The 21,159-nt window shown below is 35.6% G+C and overlaps 1 protein-coding gene across 1 annotated transcript; it reads right to left on the bottom strand.

The window, feature by feature from the left end:
- Positions 1 to 10,612: 10,612 nt before the first annotated feature.
- On the bottom strand, positions 10,613 to 11,836 carry LOC132628400 (uncharacterized). The gene has a single exon (XM_060344183.1). It carries the CDS (start codon positions 11,834 to 11,836, stop codon positions 10,613 to 10,615), a length of 1,224 nt encoding a protein of 407 aa, XP_060200166.1.
- Positions 11,837 to 21,159: the final 9,323 nt, after the last annotated feature.

Here is a 21,159-nt window from a genome sequence, read left to right as displayed (position 1 = left end):
ACAGCTGCCATGTGCCATCATCCCAACCCTTCAAAATTATACCCTTCCCCTCAAATAATTTTTTACCCACTAAAATAACCCACCCCAACCCGAATTTTTTTTTTCCAGCCAAGGGGACATTTATACATGTATAAGTTACGAGGAATCTAATGAATCCTATCAATGGAGCTTCACAGGTTCTTCTTCTTCCTCGAGCTTCTCCTGAAATGTAACTCAAATTTAACTCCAATTCTGCTCCAAATCACTTCAAATTACTATAAGTTTTCATCTCCTCTTGATGTTTCCAAGCAAACCCAACAATACTTATTTCGAAATTAATCTCAAATTTCATATCGGTGAAAGTCAAGCAAGATCTTCGTTCCTATACTGATAAAAGAAGAATTCTTGCACCAAAGTTGAACATAAATCGCCAACAGAATACAACATTATATACTTATTATAATTTTGTATAGCAATGTTGTATAACTGTGTTCACACACCCAGTATACAACATTATACACTTACTATATTCCAAATCACTTCAACTTTAAGTTTTCAACTCCTCTTGACGTTTCCAATCAATTGGAACAACATCCAATCCAAATTCTAAACAACTAACAAACTCGAAACAACCTAATTTCAAAAATCGAAGCTTCGATTGGCCTTCAATGGTGGTCTTCTATTCTTCAAGTTTCAATCAACAATATTTGAAGAGATATATATACATAAACTGAAGCAGTAAAATTGGGAAGAAGAAGAACAAGAAAACAGTTAAAACCATAGAAAAAAGAAAGGGGTTTGACGGTGTAGAGAAAAGATACAATTAAATTTAATGGGCCAAAGAATGAAAAGAATTTTTAAGTTTACATAGAAAGTAGCCCATTCTGGGAAAGAATTTCAAATAATGTGCCCAATTTGGTTGTAATTGGGACCCAGTTAGTGCACTTTGTTTTTGCGCGGATTGGCCTTGAAAGGCACTGGTCTGTAATTTTAGCCCCTAAAATTGGTGGTCTTTAATTTTTTCCCTTCGGCTAAAAATTCATGAGTTTCGGGTTCGAATCCCCGCTCAGTCAAAAATTTAAAAAGAAAAATTCAAAGCAGTGTTTTGGATTTCGCAAGGCAGAGTGTTATGTTCCGAACTATGACCTGAGCATAACACGACACTCGGTGTCTTGCTGCGTGTGACCGAGCAAACCACATGGCTTGCTCAATCAACATGAGACATGTACTAATGCAAAATATAAATTAGATATAAATGATTTGAGAAAACACGAGATTCAATAATCATAGTTCTGAAAATATTGTTATATCATGAATGCAAAATAGTCTGAAACATAATAATGTAGCTAACTAGGCTAACCCAACTGCATATTTGACATGACATGATTGAACTAGTCTGCGAAACTTCTGACATGAGTCTGAATAATAAACTGTTTACTGACACAAGGCCCTTGGCATACCTCTACTGCCTGATATGACATGAACATAAATAAAGATAACGTCATGAATGAAATGGGCTCACCAATAGCTGATACGTGTGAACCTAGCGAGCAGATCCGTCGTCCTATAAGACAATACCTGTATCGCGAAAAGTAAGCCCCGGGCAATAAAGGGACATCAGTACATTTGAATTGAATCGGTATGTAAAGAAACTGAATGAATAATATGTCACATGAAATAATAGAACTGAAACTAAAACTGTAACATGAACATGAGTATCATCTGGCATGAGTTTAATATAATATGGGTAAAACACCTGTAAGTACATATATATCTGTAACTGCGGGAGAGCCTTAGTATAACCGACAACATGAAATCACCACGTGAGTACGTGGAGTCTGAAACAACCTTCAGTTTTTGGTAGTTTTTTCATAAATCATATTTAACTGCTGGATCCGCCTCTGGATGTGAAGATTGAGATAATTTTTCCAAAAACTAAAGGCTCATACATGTTAAGACACCTCCATAAAATGGATCTCTTATGTGCCTTCAACATTATTTTTCAGTTTGTAAACAACATAATAAAAACAAAAAGTAAATGTGAAATCTCTTATTTGCCTTCAGCAAGAAATCAGTTTCAACATCATAATCTCTTCTATATCTTTTCCTGTATAATTCCCCCTCCATTTTCATTGTTCTTGCTTATCTTTCCCCTAATTGTTTTTGGTGAAAATACTATGACGTTAAAAACAAAGTGCATGTGTCACGACCCGACTAGGGGGGGCCGCGACGAGCACCCGGTGCTATCCCACTCGGGCACCCCCTTGACATACTTTTACATAATATCTAGGTGAGCCACATAGTAAATCGTACATTTCTATTCATCCATCGACTAATCCCATTGGACAACAACGTCTTTATATCATCATAGGCATCTACGCCACATCAACGTACATGAGCCGACAAGGCTAACAAAATGATATACAAAATATAGGCCGACAAGGCCAGACATATCTAACCATATACACGTGACTATGAGCCTCTAAGAAAGTATAACATATCACATGAGCGGGACAGGGCCCCGCTATGCCCACAATTTTGTACACAAAAGAATAAGTACCCAAAAGCTATGGCTCCGAATGAAATGGAGCTCTGCTATGAAATCTCTGAGAAAGCAGATATGGATCAAGCCTGTCTCCCTGTGCACCTGCGGGCATGACGCAACGTCCACAAACAAAAGGACGTCAGTACGAAGAATGTACTGAGTATGTAAAGCATGATCAATATCGACATAGAAGCATAAATAGCAACATAAGAAATAGCATAGGGTGGGAGATAGCAATATTGTCGTCATATGCACTTACTTGCCTTTCATAGGAACTTTCCATTTCTAATACGTATTTGTGCACATACATCATCATCCGTATCCCATAATAGTACCTGTACCATATTTGTGCTCGTATTCGTATACATGCCCTTATTCACATTCATATACATAGTCTTATCATATACATAGCATTTACATAGCATACCTGACCCCGTAGGATCGGTGTTTCATACATACTTGGCCAACCAAGGCTCAAGGTTACTCATACCTGGCCCTACCAAGGCCTCAGGGTTACATCTACCTGGCCCTACCAAGGCCTCAGGGTTATCCGTACCATCTGCAGAGGTGTGCGCGCGTTCGTAATCGTATACATACTTATTACATATCGTACCCGGCCTCATAAGCTCGGGGTTCCATAATAGTCATACATAGATACATACATATACTAGCTCATAAGCATCCTTTCTATTAATCATTATTAACATCATTGTCATCATCGACATCATTATCACTGTTATCGTCGTTCGTCACATTTTGCCTTAATAGGCCTACTCATCATACGAGGAATTTAGTACAATCGTAGCGTATCAAGAATCATGAGCTTACAAGCTCGGAAGATCAATCATTTGGAGACAACATACTCGCATAGAGGATTTAGAAGTTTGGCCAAAGAACCATGCCTTATGAAAGAAGGGTTAGTCTTACATACCTTTTCGTTGAACTATTCTACACTTGCACGTACTCCTCCGATGCCCACGTTTCTACCTTCATTAAGGCCATACTATCATTAGAATCGATAACTAGCACACATGGCTAAAGCTAGAGAAAATCGGGCAGCATCTCCTTTATTTATACAACATTTGCCCATATCGTAATTCAACTCCCAAACGTCAACAATACATTCACAATATCATAACAATAACCATTAATCATTCACATTATCTAGATTTCTCAATTTTCTCCTAATTCACCCATAATCATGGTCATAACCCCCGATGTCGTCCATTCATATACAATGTCTATTTCATGATCTTAACGTCGTTTATAACACATTCATATCACAACACAACAACAACAATCATGATTCAATTCAAACTATTTCTCAAAACGTCACTATTCATCATTCATGACCCCTTTTGCTATACTCTTCTAATGACCAAGCATTTCAACTCTCAAATACCTTAAACAACATATAAATATCATGAATCTTACCTTAGATGTTGTAGAGACAAGCCTTAGTTGATAATACTCCTCTTGAGCAAAAACCCTAGTTTTCCTCCAATGAGATTTCTTGACTTGAATGAACTTTAATGGGTTTCCTTACTCTTGATTCACTCGATTTATGTTGTTGATGACTAATAATCCTTGAAAACTTGTGGAGTAAATGTAGAGAGATGTTTTAGAGAGAAGGATGAAATGTAGAAATGAAATAATAAAGTTGGTCCCTTATTTAATAACCCTCAACTGATCTGTCGGGACCATTATACGGTCCATTATACGATCTGTATAATCATTATACGGTCCGTATAATTGACCGTCAAATGAGCCTGTCCTGCACCCTCCACTGTGACTATTATACGGTTCATTATACGGGCCGTATAAATTTATACGGTCCGTATAACTGACCGTATAATCCACCAGTGAGCAACCTTCACTGTGATGGTTCTACGGTCCATTATACGGCCCGTATAACATTATACGGTCCGTATAGTGAGCCGTATACCCATCAGTCCACTAAACTTATTCTCGTCACTTCGTTTGATCTCCGATCCTTATGGAACCTTCTTAACACTTGTTCAACACTTCATTATCGATCTAAGGGACGTTATATCTCTTTCCCAAAACATCATTAAGTCATCATTAACTCGTTACTCGTATATCCCCTCCGAGACTTATCGTATACTTTGCCTCCTCTTTGGCAACCCTCTTCTCTCATCTCTAACATCTTTATAATCTCAACTAGGGTCATCAAATGTCATTCCTCACTCATGGAAACATCGTATACTCCTGCTCCTCACTAGTTCGTTCACTTGCGTACCAACGGAAAATTTTCCGAGGTGTAACAGCATGTGCATAAAGGAGAAACAATTAGAGTAAAAGGGAGGAGGCAGAATGACCGTCCAGTTATTCTTATGTTATGTTTTTGGGTAAGCCAAATTGGGACGATCAATCTTGGTATTTGATTTGGTGATTAGGTATAAGGATTTGTTGCTTATCCGACTTCTTAAATTTACCATTGGAGATACGGTTGTCAATTCTAATAAAGTTATTTATAATATTTTTAAAAATGTCAAATGAACGTCGTGTTAGAGTTGAATTTTATTGAGGCGGCGATATAATATATGAATCTGACACATTTAAATATAGTTGTGGTGCTTGTGCAATTGTTAAACTCCCATTAAATGTTGAGTACGATTAGTTAGTTAGAAACTTGCATATTAGAATGAAAATTAACCTGAATGAGTAAGGCTTGTTATTTCAGTTAGATGTCCATTCTCCACTATTATTATGATGAATCTTGATTTGCTGGATATGTATATTAACAAATGTGCCAAAAAATAATGTCGAATAAATATTTGTATGACTATAATGTCGAAGGCACATAAGATCATTTTTTAAGAAGGCGTCTTAGCATGTATGAGTCTTTAAGGTTTGAAAAGTTGCATCAATCATCCCATCGCAGTAGAAAAATGTACATTTTTCAGATTCTTTAAATTTTAAAATATACATTGAAGGTGCTTTACGAAGGATGAACCTTTCTCCAAAAGATAAAATATTCACCGAAGGCTCATGGATAGTAGAACACCTTTAGTGTAAATATATTTAACACACTGTTTATTTTTAGACGTGAAAGTTGCACACTAAAGGTGCTATATGAGGCCTGCATTTTCATCATTTAGGTTACGAAATTTCTGACAAACCGATTTATCAGATTTGTCCCTCAAAAGACACCATTTCGGCAAAAAATTCTAAAAGTTTAGCCAAAAGGGCACATGATAGCCAAGAGAGTATTATTTAAACAGAAAAGACTCAAATATGCCATCAAACTATCAGAAATGGCTCATTTATGCCACGCGCCGATAGTTTGGCTCATTTATGCCATCGACGTTACAAAATGGCTCATTTATGCCATCGCCGTTACAAAATGGGTCGGATTTTTAATTAATTCGGGATTAAAAATTGGGCAGGTTTAATTAAATAACGCGGACCTCTAATTGGAGGTCACGTGTCATGTCTGGTATTGTAAAACCGACGTTAATGAAAAATGACATGAATGAACCATTTTTGTAACGGCGATGGCATGGATGAGCCATTTTGTAATGACGATGGCATAAATGAGCCAAACTATTGACGATGACATAAATGAGTCATTTTGAATAGTTCGAAGATATATTTGAGCCTTTTCTATTATTTAAATTATGCTAGCTTTATGCCAGCCTTAGTAGGGCTAGGTTTTCTTACTCAGTATCCTATAGTACCAGTACTATGTAATAGCTAGGTTGCTTTTTCTATGAATAAAAACCTAATCAGATTCCCTTTCTACCTTTTCTTCTATCCTTCTCCCCCTTCTCTTCAAAATTTTTTACAATGGGTGAGGTACTCCTTGATAGAAAATGTAGTCCAAGAATCACAAATAAATTGATAGACAACGAATAAGAACAATAGTAGGAACACTAACCTTGTTCCATCGCAAGAGTTGATTGAGAAAACTTGACTGACAAAGTGAGTCATCGAAGTCTGGAATAGTTCTTGATACTTTGTCTTTGCAGAGATGAGAAAGAAAAGAAAGAGAACATATTCTGACTTTAGGGACAACCTGTCTTAAAGGTTACATTGGTGTCTTTTCAAATGAAAAAGTGTCTTTTCATAGACCTTTTCATAAAGTATGTGTCCATCAAACATACAATAAAGAAAAGAATAATGGATACTTCTTAGACCCTTGTTGGAATACTTTACACAATCCATACACAATCGCAAGTAAATCATTAGACAAAGATATAAATCTAGAAGATTAGTAAGGGTACTTACCTTGATCCATTGTAAGAATCGAAAGAAGAAATTCATGATCTTCTAAATCTTGTTAATTTCTTTATGATACTTCTTTTAATGGGGCAGAGAGGAAAAGAATTAAGTAAAAGACTTAAGGACCACATCCAATATATAATAGCTCAAATGTAACCTTTCAAAAGAGATGCAACTCTTCAGTTATAAACTCATTTATTATAACTGAAAAGTTAACTAGGTTTCTACGCATATAAAATTCATACCTTATAACATAAAATTTATGTGTAGCTCATAAAAATAACACTTTATTAAATCAAAAAAATGAGCTTCTTTAATTGATAATATGTCCATGTACAATTATATTAAATATGTGAGTTCACTAAATAAATAATTTCTAACACTCCTATTATATGGTAGACAAAAGTTGTATGAAGCTCCCCTCGTTCTTTGCCAAGTAGATTTTGTGGGTCCTACTTTCAGAAAATTGGGTAAAAATCCCAATTTTCTTTATCATCTTTTTTTAAAGTATTTGATGGATTTGAGTGCCTTTGAAAAAAATATGGAATTGTTTGGAGAAGAATAATTAAATCATGATTTTTTTTTTGCTTCTTAAATTCTGCGTCAAATCAAAACTAGATAAACAAATTAAAAACCGAAAGAGTATTTCTTATAGTGAAGGCTTATCTACGACTATAGAAAAAAAATTATTTATGAGGAATGATGAGAGCTATAGTTAAATAAGATATTTTCGCCTAATTCTTCCTGTCAATAAATATTTTTTAATTTATACACAACATTTATTTATTTTATAATTAATTCCATGATAAAAAATTAAAAGAAAAAAAAACATAATATTAAAAAGTCAAAAAAGGATAAAAGTTGAAATTTAGAGGGTAAAATAAGTATTCAGCCGGTTGCGTGACCCTCTGAGTGTTGCAGGTATACTTAAGTTACTATGTAATAGGTAGGTTGCTTTTTCTATGGAATTAACTTTAGGGGTCGTTTGGTTTAAGGACTCATTAGTCCCGGGATTATAATCCCGGGACTAATTTATTCCATTTATTGGGATTATTTTATACCATCTAAAAGATGGTATAAAATAATCTCAGTATAAGTGGGTTAAGAAGGTATAAGCTGGGTTATCCCAGCACTAATTTTTATACCATGTTTGGTACAAGGTATAAATTTATCCCAGTACTAATTTATACAATATACCAAACATGGTATAAAAATTAGTGCTGGGATAACCCAGCTTATACCTTAAACCAAACGACCCCTTATAGTGTTAGAATTATGATAGAAGTAGGAAAGGTTAGGCAATCTATTGACTTCCACTAAATCTAAAATCAAAATTTGGAAAAGCAGTTAAACCAAGAGAGAAAGGAATGAAAATTGGAAAAGGAAAGAGAAGGCATAGTTGGGACTTATTTTAACCAATTTTCTGGAAGTGGACCCACAAAATCTACTTGGCAGATAATGAGAGGAGCCCCATACAACTTTTATCTGCCACATAATAGGTGTACCTCACACATTATAAATTTTTTCGAACTGATTGAATAGTGTCCCTCGGTCTCCCTCTCTACCAATATTCTAAAACAAAATAATTTTTCAGATTTAAGTTTTCTCGAAGTATTATAGATTCACCAATCTTTGTCCCGGTTGATTTGGATTTGTGTTTGGAAGACCTACTAAGGAAATAAAATACTTCTTGAGTATTTTACTATTTGAGGAGTCAAACAACTCCTTATTTGACTACGATTTTCTCTTACTTTTTCATATAATGTGAATTACTCTTTCTGTCCCAAAAAGATTATCCTCCTTTCCTTTTTAGTCTGTCCCAGAAAGATTGTCATCTTTTTATATTTAAAAATAATTTAACTTTATGAGATGATTTACAGTCACACAAGTATCTAAGGCTTATTTTGGAACACACATTTCAAAAGTCTTCCTTTATTTCTTAAATTTTGTGTCAGGTCAAAAAAGGACAATCTTTTTGGGACGGAGGGAGTAGTACTAGTTATGCAGACTTAGTAATATTTTTTCATCTAGTTTTCAAATATGTGAATTTTATTATTATACTACAGGGGCCAATGTACCGTGTAGTGTCTTTGGTTGGAGAGATAAGCAAAGTAGATTTGCTTCGTTTGTCTAAGTTTCCATCTCTTTGTAAGTTATTTTACTTACATACTAGACAGAGGGTTTCAGGAGAAGTGTGTGCAGAATTAATTGATGTATTTATTAGTTGGTAGTCTAAACTCTAAATTCGTCATGTAGATATGAGTGTTTAGCTTCAAGTTGTTTCAGCTAATATCAAATCAGTGAGACAACATTGCTATTCATCAAATTTTCAATTACAGTGGTATAGTAAATACAAATGCCTATATTGAAATCAAAATATCAAAATCGACCGTGACTTATCAAATCGATACACCCACCTTCTTTGCAATGTTTACAAAAATAAAATAGCACAGGAGATCAAATAAGCTTCAAACTTCAATATGTCACATCTAAGAGGTACGAACACAGACCAAGGGTCCTTGCGGCTATAAGAAATAAGAATAGGTGGAACTGAATTTTTTTACAATGTGTGAGGCACACATATTATGTGGCAGACAAAAGTTGTATGAGGCTCCTCTCATTATCTGCCAAGTCGACTTTGTGGGTCCCACTTCTAAAAATTGGGTAAAAGTCCCAACTATGCCTTCTCCCTCCTTTTCCAATTTTCATTTCTTGTTATCTTGGTTCAATTGCTTTTCCAAATTTTGCTTTTAGATTCAGTGGAACTCAATAGATCGCCTAACTTTTCCTATTTTTATCATAATTCTATAGAAAAAGTAACCTACCTATTACATAGTCACTTAAGTATATATACAATACTTAAAAGGTCACTCAACTGGCTGAATATTTATTTTACCCTCTAAATATCAACTTTTTCCTTTTTTTGCTTTTTAATATTATGGTTTTTTTTTCTCTTTTAAATTTTTATCATGGAATTAATTATAAAACAAATAAATCTTGTGTAAATTAAAAAAATTATTGATAGAAAGAATTAGAGAAAATATCTTATTTAATTATAGCTCTCGTCATTCCTCATAAATAAATTTTTTCTATAGTCATAAATAAGCCTTCACCATAAGAAATACTCTTTCTATTTTAATTTGTTTGTCTGGTTTTGCTTTGGCACGGAATTTAAGAAACACAAAAATCATGATTCTCTTAGTAGGCGTTTGGCCATGAAAATCAAATATTTTTCACTTTATTTGGTATTTTGGATTTGGAGTTGTGTTTTTTTTTTTTTTAAGTAACTTTCCACTAAGAGGACTTAGTGGACCTTTTATTTATTTAATAAAGAAAGCAAAGTAGTGTTTCAAATCAAATAACAGACAACAGAACGGGGAAATGGGAAAATGATAAGCATAACAGGAGCTTCTCTCTCCAAAACACCCAAAACGATCCCAAATCCTGTTTCTTTAATTGAATATCTGAGCTTGGATCTCCATATGAGCCGTCTCCTTTGTAAGATTTGGTCCTCTTTGCAGTTGATTTGGTGTTGATTTGTCCCTATTGCAGCTGAGAATCCATGGCCGCTTTCATTGAAGAGATCTCTTATTGTTTTCATTCAATCCGGATTCGCCTGGTTCGTATCCTTAAATATGGAATTTGTGCTTTGTCCATATTAAGAATCTTCTTAGCTGTTGTAGGTAAATCATTAAAATGAGCTGCTTGAAATTTCCCACTATTTTCTAGTGAAAAATTAGCCAAACAGTCAGCTAATTGATTCCCTTCTCTGAAAATGTGTCTTATCTGTGCTTGACAAAGAATCATATCCCTTTGAATAGCTTCTATCACTTCTATGAGCTCCTATGGAGGCTTCCATTGTTTTTGAATGATTTGTTGAAGAACCTTTGAATCAGTTTCCAGTTGTATTCCTCTTATTTGTTGAGTTCTGCAATAAATTAAAGCTTGCCTGATTGCCACTGCCTCTGCTTCCATATTTGTGGTCACGTGAATTTCCTCTGCTTGTGCATATATAAGATCTCCATTATGATTTCTCATACAAAAAGCATAAGAGCTTCTCCTTGGATTTCCTCTACTAGCCCCATCCATGTTGCATTTTAGAATTCCTTGATTGGGTTTGTTCCATAATACTTTGGCATAAAACAATTTAGGTTTGTAGTTGCCTAGGTATTGAACCAAAGCTGTCCAATCCATGGAAATGTTACGCAGCCAGGGGTATCGAGTTTTACATAACTGATGAATAGTATGTGAAACTTGATATTGTAATCTAGTAAATGTAACATTAGCCCCATGTTTGATAGCATTTCTTCTTTTCCAAATCTCCCACATGATAATTGCTGGTACTGCTCTGAGTATAGTCTGTAACTGAGGGTTCGCCTCAGTTGTCCACCATGATAGTATAACCTGACTCAGTTGCCTTCCTTCAATGATAAGACCTGCACAAGAAGCAAACATTCTCCATAGCTTTTCAGCTATTGGAGAGGTTAGAAATAAATGGGACATGGTTTCTTGTTGTGGATTGGAACAGCACCAACATCTTGAAGGAAGAGCAATTTGCATCCTCTTCATTATGTCATCTATAGCAATCCTTCCTTTCCAAACCCTCCACATAAAGAAATTAATCTTTGTTGGAACTCCTTTATCCCATATATATTTGAATACTTCCCTTTTTTCCTCTCTTTGCCTCATAAAATCCCAAGCTGATTTAACTGAAAAGGATCCATTTGTTGTCAACTGCCACCAAGGTGTGTCATTTCCTTTATCCCCATTAGGTACTGGAATTTGCTCTTGAATATGAAGAACTATATCCTCAGGCAAAAATTCAGACAATTTCTCCAAATTCCACCTTCCAGCCTCCAAAAAGTTCTTCACCTCTATTTCTTCTTCCATATTAGATTCAGGGATCACATAGTATAAAGCACCTAGTTTGGTCCAATTTTCAAACCAAAAACTAGAACTACCATCCCTCAGCTGCCACCAGATGTTATGTTCAACCTGTTCCCTAACCTCAATCATCTTCTTCCATATGGTTGAGCCTCCCCTCCCTTGTGCTATCACAGGATGCATCTTTTTACAATACTTATTCCACATGTATGCACTCTATAAACTATGTGAAGTTCTAAAATTCCACCACAATTTAGCAAAAAGAGCATTAGAGATATCATCAAAAGATGTGAATCCAATTCCCCCTTCCTCTTTAGGTAAACAGAGTTTATCCCATGCAATTCAATGTTTGTTTTTACTCCCTGTTGCATTATTCCAGAAAAACTTTGCAAACATCTTATGCAGTTGCTTAATTATGCCTGACAAAGGGTTTATAGCAGATAGCAAATATATTGGAATAGTTTGTAAGACATGATTAATGAGAATGTACCTACCACCCAATGAGAGAAATCTATTCTGCCATGTGAGCATCTTCTTCATTACCATTTTTACCAGTTCAGCAAAATATATGATCTTCCTTCTTCCATAAAACACAGGACAACCCAAATATGGGAATGGAAAAATGCCCTTTCTCATATTTGTAATTCTTTGAATTCTTCTTTCAATGTGATGCTCCACCTTGTGATGTAGATAAAAGCTACTCTTCTCCATGTTTATCATCTGTCCAGAAGCAGCTTCATACTTCCTTAATCTCTTTATCATCATCCTTAGAGATGTTCTATCTCCTGAACAAAATAGAATTGTATCATCTGCATAGGATAAATGGACCACTTGAGGACTCCATTTAGGTAAACCATAACCAATAAATTTGGCTTTCTCATGTAATACATTAAGACTTCTGGATAGAACCTCTGCTGCTAGTATAAATAGTATGGGTGATAGTGGATCTCCCTATTTCACTCCCCTAGTTGACTTGAAAAAACCATGACTTTGACCATTAATTAGTACTGAGTACCAGTTATTAGATACTAATCTCCATACCATATCTATTATCACCTCACTGAAACCAAACTCCCTCAGTACCTTAGTTAAAAATAACCAAGATAATCTATCATATGCCTTATCCATGTCAAGCTTGATGACCACATTAACATGTTTGGCTCTCAGCATGATATCTCTGATGATTTCCTGTGCCAGTAAAACATTTTCAGCTATGCTCCTCCCTTTGATAAAACCAGTCTGATTAGGTGATATGAGGTTAGGTAGAAAACCCACTAATCTCTCATGCATAACTCTTGAAAGAATCTTATTGGCAAATGTACTCAGACTAATAGGTCTCATATCACCAAAAGTATTAACCTGCTCCTTTTTGGGAATTAGGACCAAATTTGTGTGAGTTATGAATTGTGGAATTTCATACCCACAGAAAAAGGCCCTCACCATTAACGTAATGTCATCTCCTACAATATCCCAGCATTTCTGATAGAATTGTCCTGTAAAACCATCTGGACCAGTTGCACTTTCTGCATTAAGACTGAAAACTGCCTTTCTAACTTCTTCTTTATCAGGTAGTTGCTCCAATCTATGGTTCTGTTCATTTGTAATCAATTTGGGAATGTTCTTCAGTAATGTGAAGTTTGTTGGCATACTTTCCTCGTGAAATTGGTCCTGGTAGAATCTCACTGCTTCACTGCCCATATCTTCAGATGAGGTAAGCCAATCCCCATTTTGATTTTGAATCCTTTGCACTGCTAATTTCTTCCTCTTCCCTGTAACATAGGAATGGAAAAACTTAGTGTTCCTGTCCCCATCTTTAAACCATTTCATTCCTGCTTTTTGCTTCCAATATTCTTCCTCCAAATAAAGAAATCTACACAGTTCAGCCTGCTCTTTATGAAGTTCCTCCTTGTTTGTAAGATTAGGTGCCAATTCAAACTGTAACTCCTTTATTTTAATAGTATCCTCTAGTGTAGAAATATGCTGAAAAATATCTCCATATGTATCTTTACTCCACTGAGATAAAGCCTTCTTTACTTTCTTCAGTTTATGATGATAAGTAAAGAAAGGATTACCCTCAAAATCAGCCTGCCAATTTTGTCTAACAATATTCTGAAAAGTAGGATGATTGGTCCAGAAATTCAAAAACTTAAATGGTTTCCTTATTATCTGTGACGCATCATCACAAACTAAATGAAGAGGGGCATGATCTGACCCCTGCCTGATTAAGTGATGCACCTCTGAATTTGGCTGGACATTCAAAAAATCCTTGTTACATAGTATTCTATCAAGCCTCTTGAAAATGCAAGCCTCTTGTGTTCTTCCATTCCACCAGGTAAACCTACTGCCAGTAAACCCCATGTCTATTAATCCACAACTTTGAATACATTGAGCAAAATCCATTGTTTCTTGCACAGTCACTGGAAGTCCTCCTTGCTTTTCCTGTTCTGATAAAATGACATTAAAATCACCTCCAACCAACCAAGGATTACTATCATCTGGAATCATAAGGTTCAAAGAATTCCACAATTTTTCTCTCTCTCTTTCATCACATTTTGCATAGATTGTGGTGATAAAAAAATCCTGTCCATTTCCCATCAAATTCATCTTCAAAGTAACTTGTTGATCTGTGTCTGCTACTATCAATCCTTGCCATTCATCAGCCCAGAAAATCCATATCTTTCCTGACCTATTCACATATGAATTTTGATAACCCAATCTACCTCTGTAAGTATTAATGGTATCTGCACTTTGAAAAGGTTCCATTAGTGCTATTAAAGCATAGTGATTTCTCCTATTTAGATCAGTTAATCTCTCAAAAGATTGTTAAGTACTAACTGATCTAATGTTCCAAAACAGTACTTTGTCTATCATTGGAAACTAGATTGCTTAGCCTGTCTATGTCTTGTTGCCACCCCAGGGGGTAAACTGCTATATTTGGCACTCCTTGCTTTGCTAGAGCCTTTCTTAAAATTTTCCATTTCCTGAAGTGATAGATCCCCTTGTCTAGCAGCATTTTCATAGTTCTGGTCCATAGAGCTGTCTTCTAATTCTGCTTGAAGTTCTTGAAAAGCTTTTTGTTCTTCTTCAGAATGTCTTTGTTCCTCTTGAATCCTCCCCACTTCATGAAGCTGTATAGGTACTTTTCCAAAGTCACTCCTGAGATTCTGCTCTACCATCTCCCTGTTAGTTTTACCAATTTCTTGGTCCTCCATCTTATCACCTTCATTGTTATCTGTCTTGTTCTGCTTTGTATTTCTCTGAGATGTTACAACATTACTCTCAAATGAATAACTAGGTGTTGATGCTCTCTCAGGTGTGTTCTTGACTATATTTTCTGTGTTACTGCTATGTTGTGTTTCTTCACTAATCTGTGCATCTGCTTTGTTTCCATCCTTCTATGCATCAGATTTATGAGTGTTGTTGAGGCTTTCCTCATCTACTTCTTTTTTATGCCCTTCATTCTGAAAATTGTCTGCACTGTATGGCTCATCTTGATGTGCAGGATCTTCTTTCACTGATTGTGATAATTCATCATCTTCCTGCTGTTTCTCATCTCTACTTGCAATATCTTTGCTAGGGGTAACTGGTAATATATGCTGATTGGATTTCTCTCTTTGCTACACTGCTTGTGACATACTTACTTGCCCTTCCAACTGTTGCTCATCACTGTCATCTAAAGTTGCAAACTTATTGCTGGTAAGAACTGGTACTGATTGTTGATTTTGCCCGTTCTTTGATGTTTCTTCAATTACTTTCATTTGATTATCCAATTGATTATTTGTGTTGTTTGCCATAACATCTTGCTTGTTCTCCTCAATATCATTTAGTACTTCAAAAGCATTGCTTGTTTCCATGATAATCTTATCATCTTTTTTGTCATATATATCCACCTCTCCAATAATTACACCAGACTTATCCTTTTTGTATCTATTCCTTCTCAGCATCCATTCATGCTTGCCTTGATTGTATCCTCTCCCTCTTCCTTTATTGGTTACTCGATTTTGTACTTCTTCATTTTCTTTCCTTATTTCCTCCCTAAATTTTCTGGCAAGTTTTGGATTGAGTGCTTTGCATTCATCTTCCTCATGGCCTTGCAATTTGCAATGTTTACAATACTTAGGCAAGTAATCATAATTAATTTTGATCCATTATGATTTGATTATGCCTGTTTCATCTTCTTCAGCAATGTTGATTCTGTTGGGTAAATTTGCTAGCAAGTCCACTTCTACTTTGACTTTTGCACAACTTGGTCGTGTTCTATTCGCTGTGGCCAAATCAACAGTCAATGGCTTTCCAACCGATGTGGCCATAGAGAAGACAGCTTCTCTAGCAAAAATATTGGGAGGAAGCTCTGGGAAACTAATCCAAGCAACTGCCCTAGATGTTTCTTCTTTTGGATTGAACCAAGGGTCCCAAATAAGAGGTCTCATTTGGCAATACCTTTCATGTACTTTCAAATAGTAAGCAGGTGTGGACATCATCTTCACATAGTCCTCTAAGAGATTCAGCCGGATTAATATATGTCTCTCATCAAGCAGTCCAATAATAGGAACACCTTTGATTCCACATTGATTTGGAATCACCTTACGTAATTCTTTAATGTCAATATTATCATACGAAAATTTACCGATCACTGCATATTGTAATTTCTCCTTTATAATCATTTGTTGTATCTCTGTAGTTTTCCACGCAATGTATGGTTCTCCATCGACATATGTAACATATTTGGTAGGGATCTCAACTTAGTTTGTATCAATCGTAAATGGTTTTAATAAATTGGCATATGTTTGGGTTGTGGATTTTCCTGTAGGCAGATCTGTAGGAGTGGTTTGAAAGGGGTGAGGTTGGAAAGGAATTTTAGTATGTATAGGTGTATTGCTTGATTCAGGGGCCACCGGTGGAGGTTGTCCACCGGATGGATTGGCCATTCTGGCCAGTACTATGTTGTTGACGGCTAGGTTACGTTAGGTTTTTGGAGAGAGAGAGTTTTCTTAACTTTCCAAAATTTAGGAGTCATTTGATTGAGAAGTTGAGTTGTGTTTGGTTATAGTGTTTGCAAAGAATATTTGGTTGTTTGAATGTATTAAAAGTGAATAAAGTGAAAAGAAGTTTTTTTGGTGTTTTTTAAATTCTTGAAATTTTCATGGCAAAACGTTGATTTCCAAATAAAGTGAAAAAGTTTTTCAGAAAAAAGTGAAAAAATTCATGGCCAAAAACCAGCTCTGATAGTGGCCCTGGCTCTTCAGTCATACGCTCTGCGTGAATTAACTTTCCTCGATGATCTACCCAGAAACTAGTCATATGCCTAAAATATTGTTCATCTTGCTTTTTCATAGCATACCACTTGTCACGTTTGAAATGAAAAGGCTCAAACTGAGCACATGGTCCCAGAATATGCTGCTCCCACCAAACTGTCTGAGAACGCGGTCTACCAAGTGCCACTCACGGTAGATCCCACAAATGATGGGTACCTGCGCCATCCAAACATCTCGGCCACACCAACACCACTCGGGGAGTCCATTAATGATGGCTTTTGAATAAGGCTTCCACACAAATTATGATAGAAAGAACTTAAAATTACATGATAATAAAAGAAACAAATTACACATAAGCGTAACTATTATATCAAAATGCCAATGACAAACATAATTATGATAAAATACCTGACCATCTGTTAGGTTGTCCAATACATCCCTACATTTGGCTAGCGCATCACATGTCTCATTTTCTCTGACTCTATGATGAGCCCTTCCGTGCAAGGGCCATGTGCGACCGAAAAGCCGTGTGTGGTGGTTGCATCAGTATAAGTCGCTCCCAAGCCTAGAGCTATATTAAAAAAAATTAAAAAATATAAAGTTCATAACTATCAAATAAGACAACCAAATAAAATCATATAATTTTAAAAGTTACGTACCTGCAACAAGGAAATAAATCCGTACACATCGCTGGCTTTGGAAATCGAAGCACGGCATAGATAATTGTACAAATATGACAATGCAGCTGCTCCCTGAGCTTGTGTACCTATTGCATTAAGGTCATACATGTCAGGCAAATAGTCTAACGTAAGCTTGTCACCAGAATTATCCGGAAAAATCGTGCCGCCACACAGACATAGAAGTACAACTTGACCCACTTTTGCATATCAATTTATGTGGTCTAATCTGTAATGGCATGTAAGTCGTTCATATATTCAACTAATTTACACACTTTCAACCTACTAACACCATCAAAACCATTCTCAACGGGCGCCCAACTAGTAAGCTCGTGGATCAGCTGTTGCCACCTTATAAGTTTTAATTTTCAAGGATGTGCTTGAATCAAGGGGTCACCATCTATGACCATCCCAATCATGATCTCAACATCTTGTAATATGATCATCGCCTCACCCGTATGCGGATAAAAGGTGTGCATCTTAGGGCGCCATCTCTCTATAAGTGCAATGATGATTCTCTAATCATATGGGACCTACCTCTACTACTCCCCTAAATCCACACCGGCAGAAGTAGTCAGGGATGTGGGGATGCAAAGGATGACGCCTCATGTGCTTCCAGAATTAGCAATCCGCACGGCGTGGAAATAGGCACGCTTTCGGTTTTTTCAAGGTCCCATTACACACACCCAGTAATCGATGCTTCTCCTGGAATATTAGCACATCGTACTCTTCTGGAGCCGGATATACGGCAGCCGTCGAAGATCCATACGTATAAACAAAAAAATTATAGAAACTAAAAATTTGTAAAATAAAAGCGTCAAGTAAGATGAGTCATAAAGTTACATTATTTGTTGTCTAAGATGAATTACTTTAAGCACAAGAAATATTACGTCATATACGTATTTTCAGAAAAGTGAGATGAGTTGTCACGTTATTCGTTGTATAGTCCAATCTCCTACGTAATCCGCATGCAATATATGATGATGTATTCAATAGTACTTGATATTCCTTCAACAATCGATAAATAAGCGGACTCCTTCAACCGAAAAATATAACCATTCAACGAGTATTTTTTGTATTCATTCCTCTATACTTTCACCTCTATACTTTCACCGATTAACTCTAAAATGTCTAAGAAACCTTTCTTCAACGACTGGTTTAAAAAGAAATAGAAAGGAGAGTGGTGTTCAAGAAATCCAAATGGGAGGAACGAAAAATTAAATTTAATCACACCATACCTAGGGAAAAAAAATCCATGCTTGGTTGTTATACTAGCCCACATCTACGAAAATATTACGGTGTTCTTCGCCCCTTGATGAACGAACCAATAAATATCACACAAGCACTAAATATATTCGATGGTGAATTGCCTCAAGAACTTTGTCACCTCAAAGATCTTCAGATCTTAGACCTTGCAAACAATACATTCATTGGAATCATACCAAGGTGTATTAGCAATTTCAGTGCAATGGTCAAAGGAAAAAAGGCAATGGCGACTAAAGGCAAGGAAGATTATGAGTTAAATTATTCCTTTTATATTGGAGATCTTATAGAGAGCGCAATGGTGGTGACTAAAGACAATATGTATCAGTATGACACCATTTTGGTGTTGTTTACAAGTATGGACATGTCTAGCAAATATCTTTCTGGAGATATTCCTGTAAGTCTAGAAGGATTAAAATCATTTAAGTTTTCCAAAAATAACATAACTGCTAGGATTCCAAATGGTATTGGCGACATGAAAGTATTGGAATCTGTTGATCTTTTAGAAAATCAACTTTATGGTCGAATCCCACAAAGCTTTTCGAGTTTGTTCACTTTGAGCTACTTGAATCTATCTGATAACAATTTATCAAGTATGATACCATTGAGCACTCAACTTCAAAGCTTGATCCCACTAGTTTTGAAGCAAACAAACTCTACGGCTTCCACTCTTGGCGAACTGCAGTTCAGGTGGTAAAACTCCAACTCATAAGTATGAAGAAGATGAGGGTGACAAAGATGAAGTGGACTGGTTCTACATTTCAATGGCAATAGGATTTGCACTAAGCTTTTGGGGTGTATGTGGTTCTTTGTTTTTTAAGAGATCATGAAGACATGCTTATTTTCGTTTCTTAGACCGTAGCTGGGAAATGTTGCTTGCAAAGGCTCCAATATTTCAATTTAATAGAATTAGCAAGTTCTTATCATTCAATTTTCAGAATTAAGCCAACGGATTCAATGGTTTCCCTGGGTCTCCCTCTTTACCGATATTTTGAAACAAAATAACTTTTCAGATTTAAGATTTTCTCGGAGTATTATAGACTCGCCAATATTTGTCCTAGTTGATTTGGATTTGTGTTTGAATGACCTGCCAAGGAAATAAAATACTTCTTATGGGAAGGAACTTCATTTCAAAGTTTGAATTTTTTTAACGAAAACCAAAAAGAAAGAAGGAAATATTTACATTCCATCCAACAATGCAAATAATAAGAAGAAGTGGAGGTGCTAGTGGTGGAAGAGGAAGTGGAGGAGGGGTTAAATAGGTTTGGGTTGGTGAGCTGACAGTCATGCATGTCCACGTTACTAAAATGTCAGTGTTGTGTGGGATGGGCATCCACGCTGGACAATGACTTTTCTTTTATTATTTTTCGTGAATGGGGGAATCATTATACATAATAGGCCCGGTCGGCTAACTCGGAGGAGGGGTATAGTTGAGTCACTTTGTTAACAGTAAGGGTATTTTTAAAGCGAAAATATAACGAAGGGTAAATTTGATCATTTCCTAATAGTAGAAGGACAAATTTGACCCAAAATATACCAACAAGTGTGGGATTAAAAGTACAATTACCCCTAACTTTTTTTTTTGTATAATCAATAAATTTCGAAAGCCATTAAGCACCATCCGAAGCTCGATGGATCATAAATTTTCAATTATATTTAATTTTGATCAGTCCTATTGTATCCTAACACTATTAATCTGACCAATTCTTCCTAGTCAAACTGTAAGCAAATTGGAACTCTTTCATCAATGTCAATAATAGGGAACAATTCAAAGCACAAAGGTCAGCACATTTGGTTTTCAGTATAAATTCAACTAGCTGCTTTATAGTTTCTTAAAAAGAATTCTATCTATTTAGCATTTAGAAACTAGAGAATAACTGAAAATCAATTCAGATGTTTATTTTTTAAATTCTTGTAGTAAATTTTATATATTAAAAGCTACACAAATAAGTACTCCCTTTGTCTCAAATTAAACTAAGGTATTAACTGGACACGAAGTTTAAAAATAAAAGAAAAACTTTTGAAACTTATTGTGTAAAGCAAAGTCATAAATGTCCAAGGGTAAAATAAAAAGTTTAAAGTTAAATTATTACTCCTTCCGTCTCACTTTATGTGATGATAATTGACTGGACTCGGAGTTTAAAAAATGAAAGGATACTTTTGAAACTTGTGATCTAAAATAAGCAAAAATATTTATGTGACTATAAATCACCTTATTATAGGTAAAATGAAAAGTTTGAAATTTAAACTTATATTAAATATGAAAAAGTATCATTTTTCTTGAGATTGACTAAAAAGAAAAGAACATAAC

This window comes from Lycium barbarum, chromosome 2, assembly GCF_019175385.1.
Source record: "Lycium barbarum isolate Lr01 chromosome 2, ASM1917538v2, whole genome shotgun sequence".
NCBI lineage: Eukaryota > Viridiplantae > Streptophyta > Magnoliopsida > Solanales > Solanaceae > Lycium > Lycium barbarum.
The sequence above is the reverse complement of the archived record's forward strand: the minus strand, read 5'-3'. Positions and strand labels throughout refer to the sequence as shown.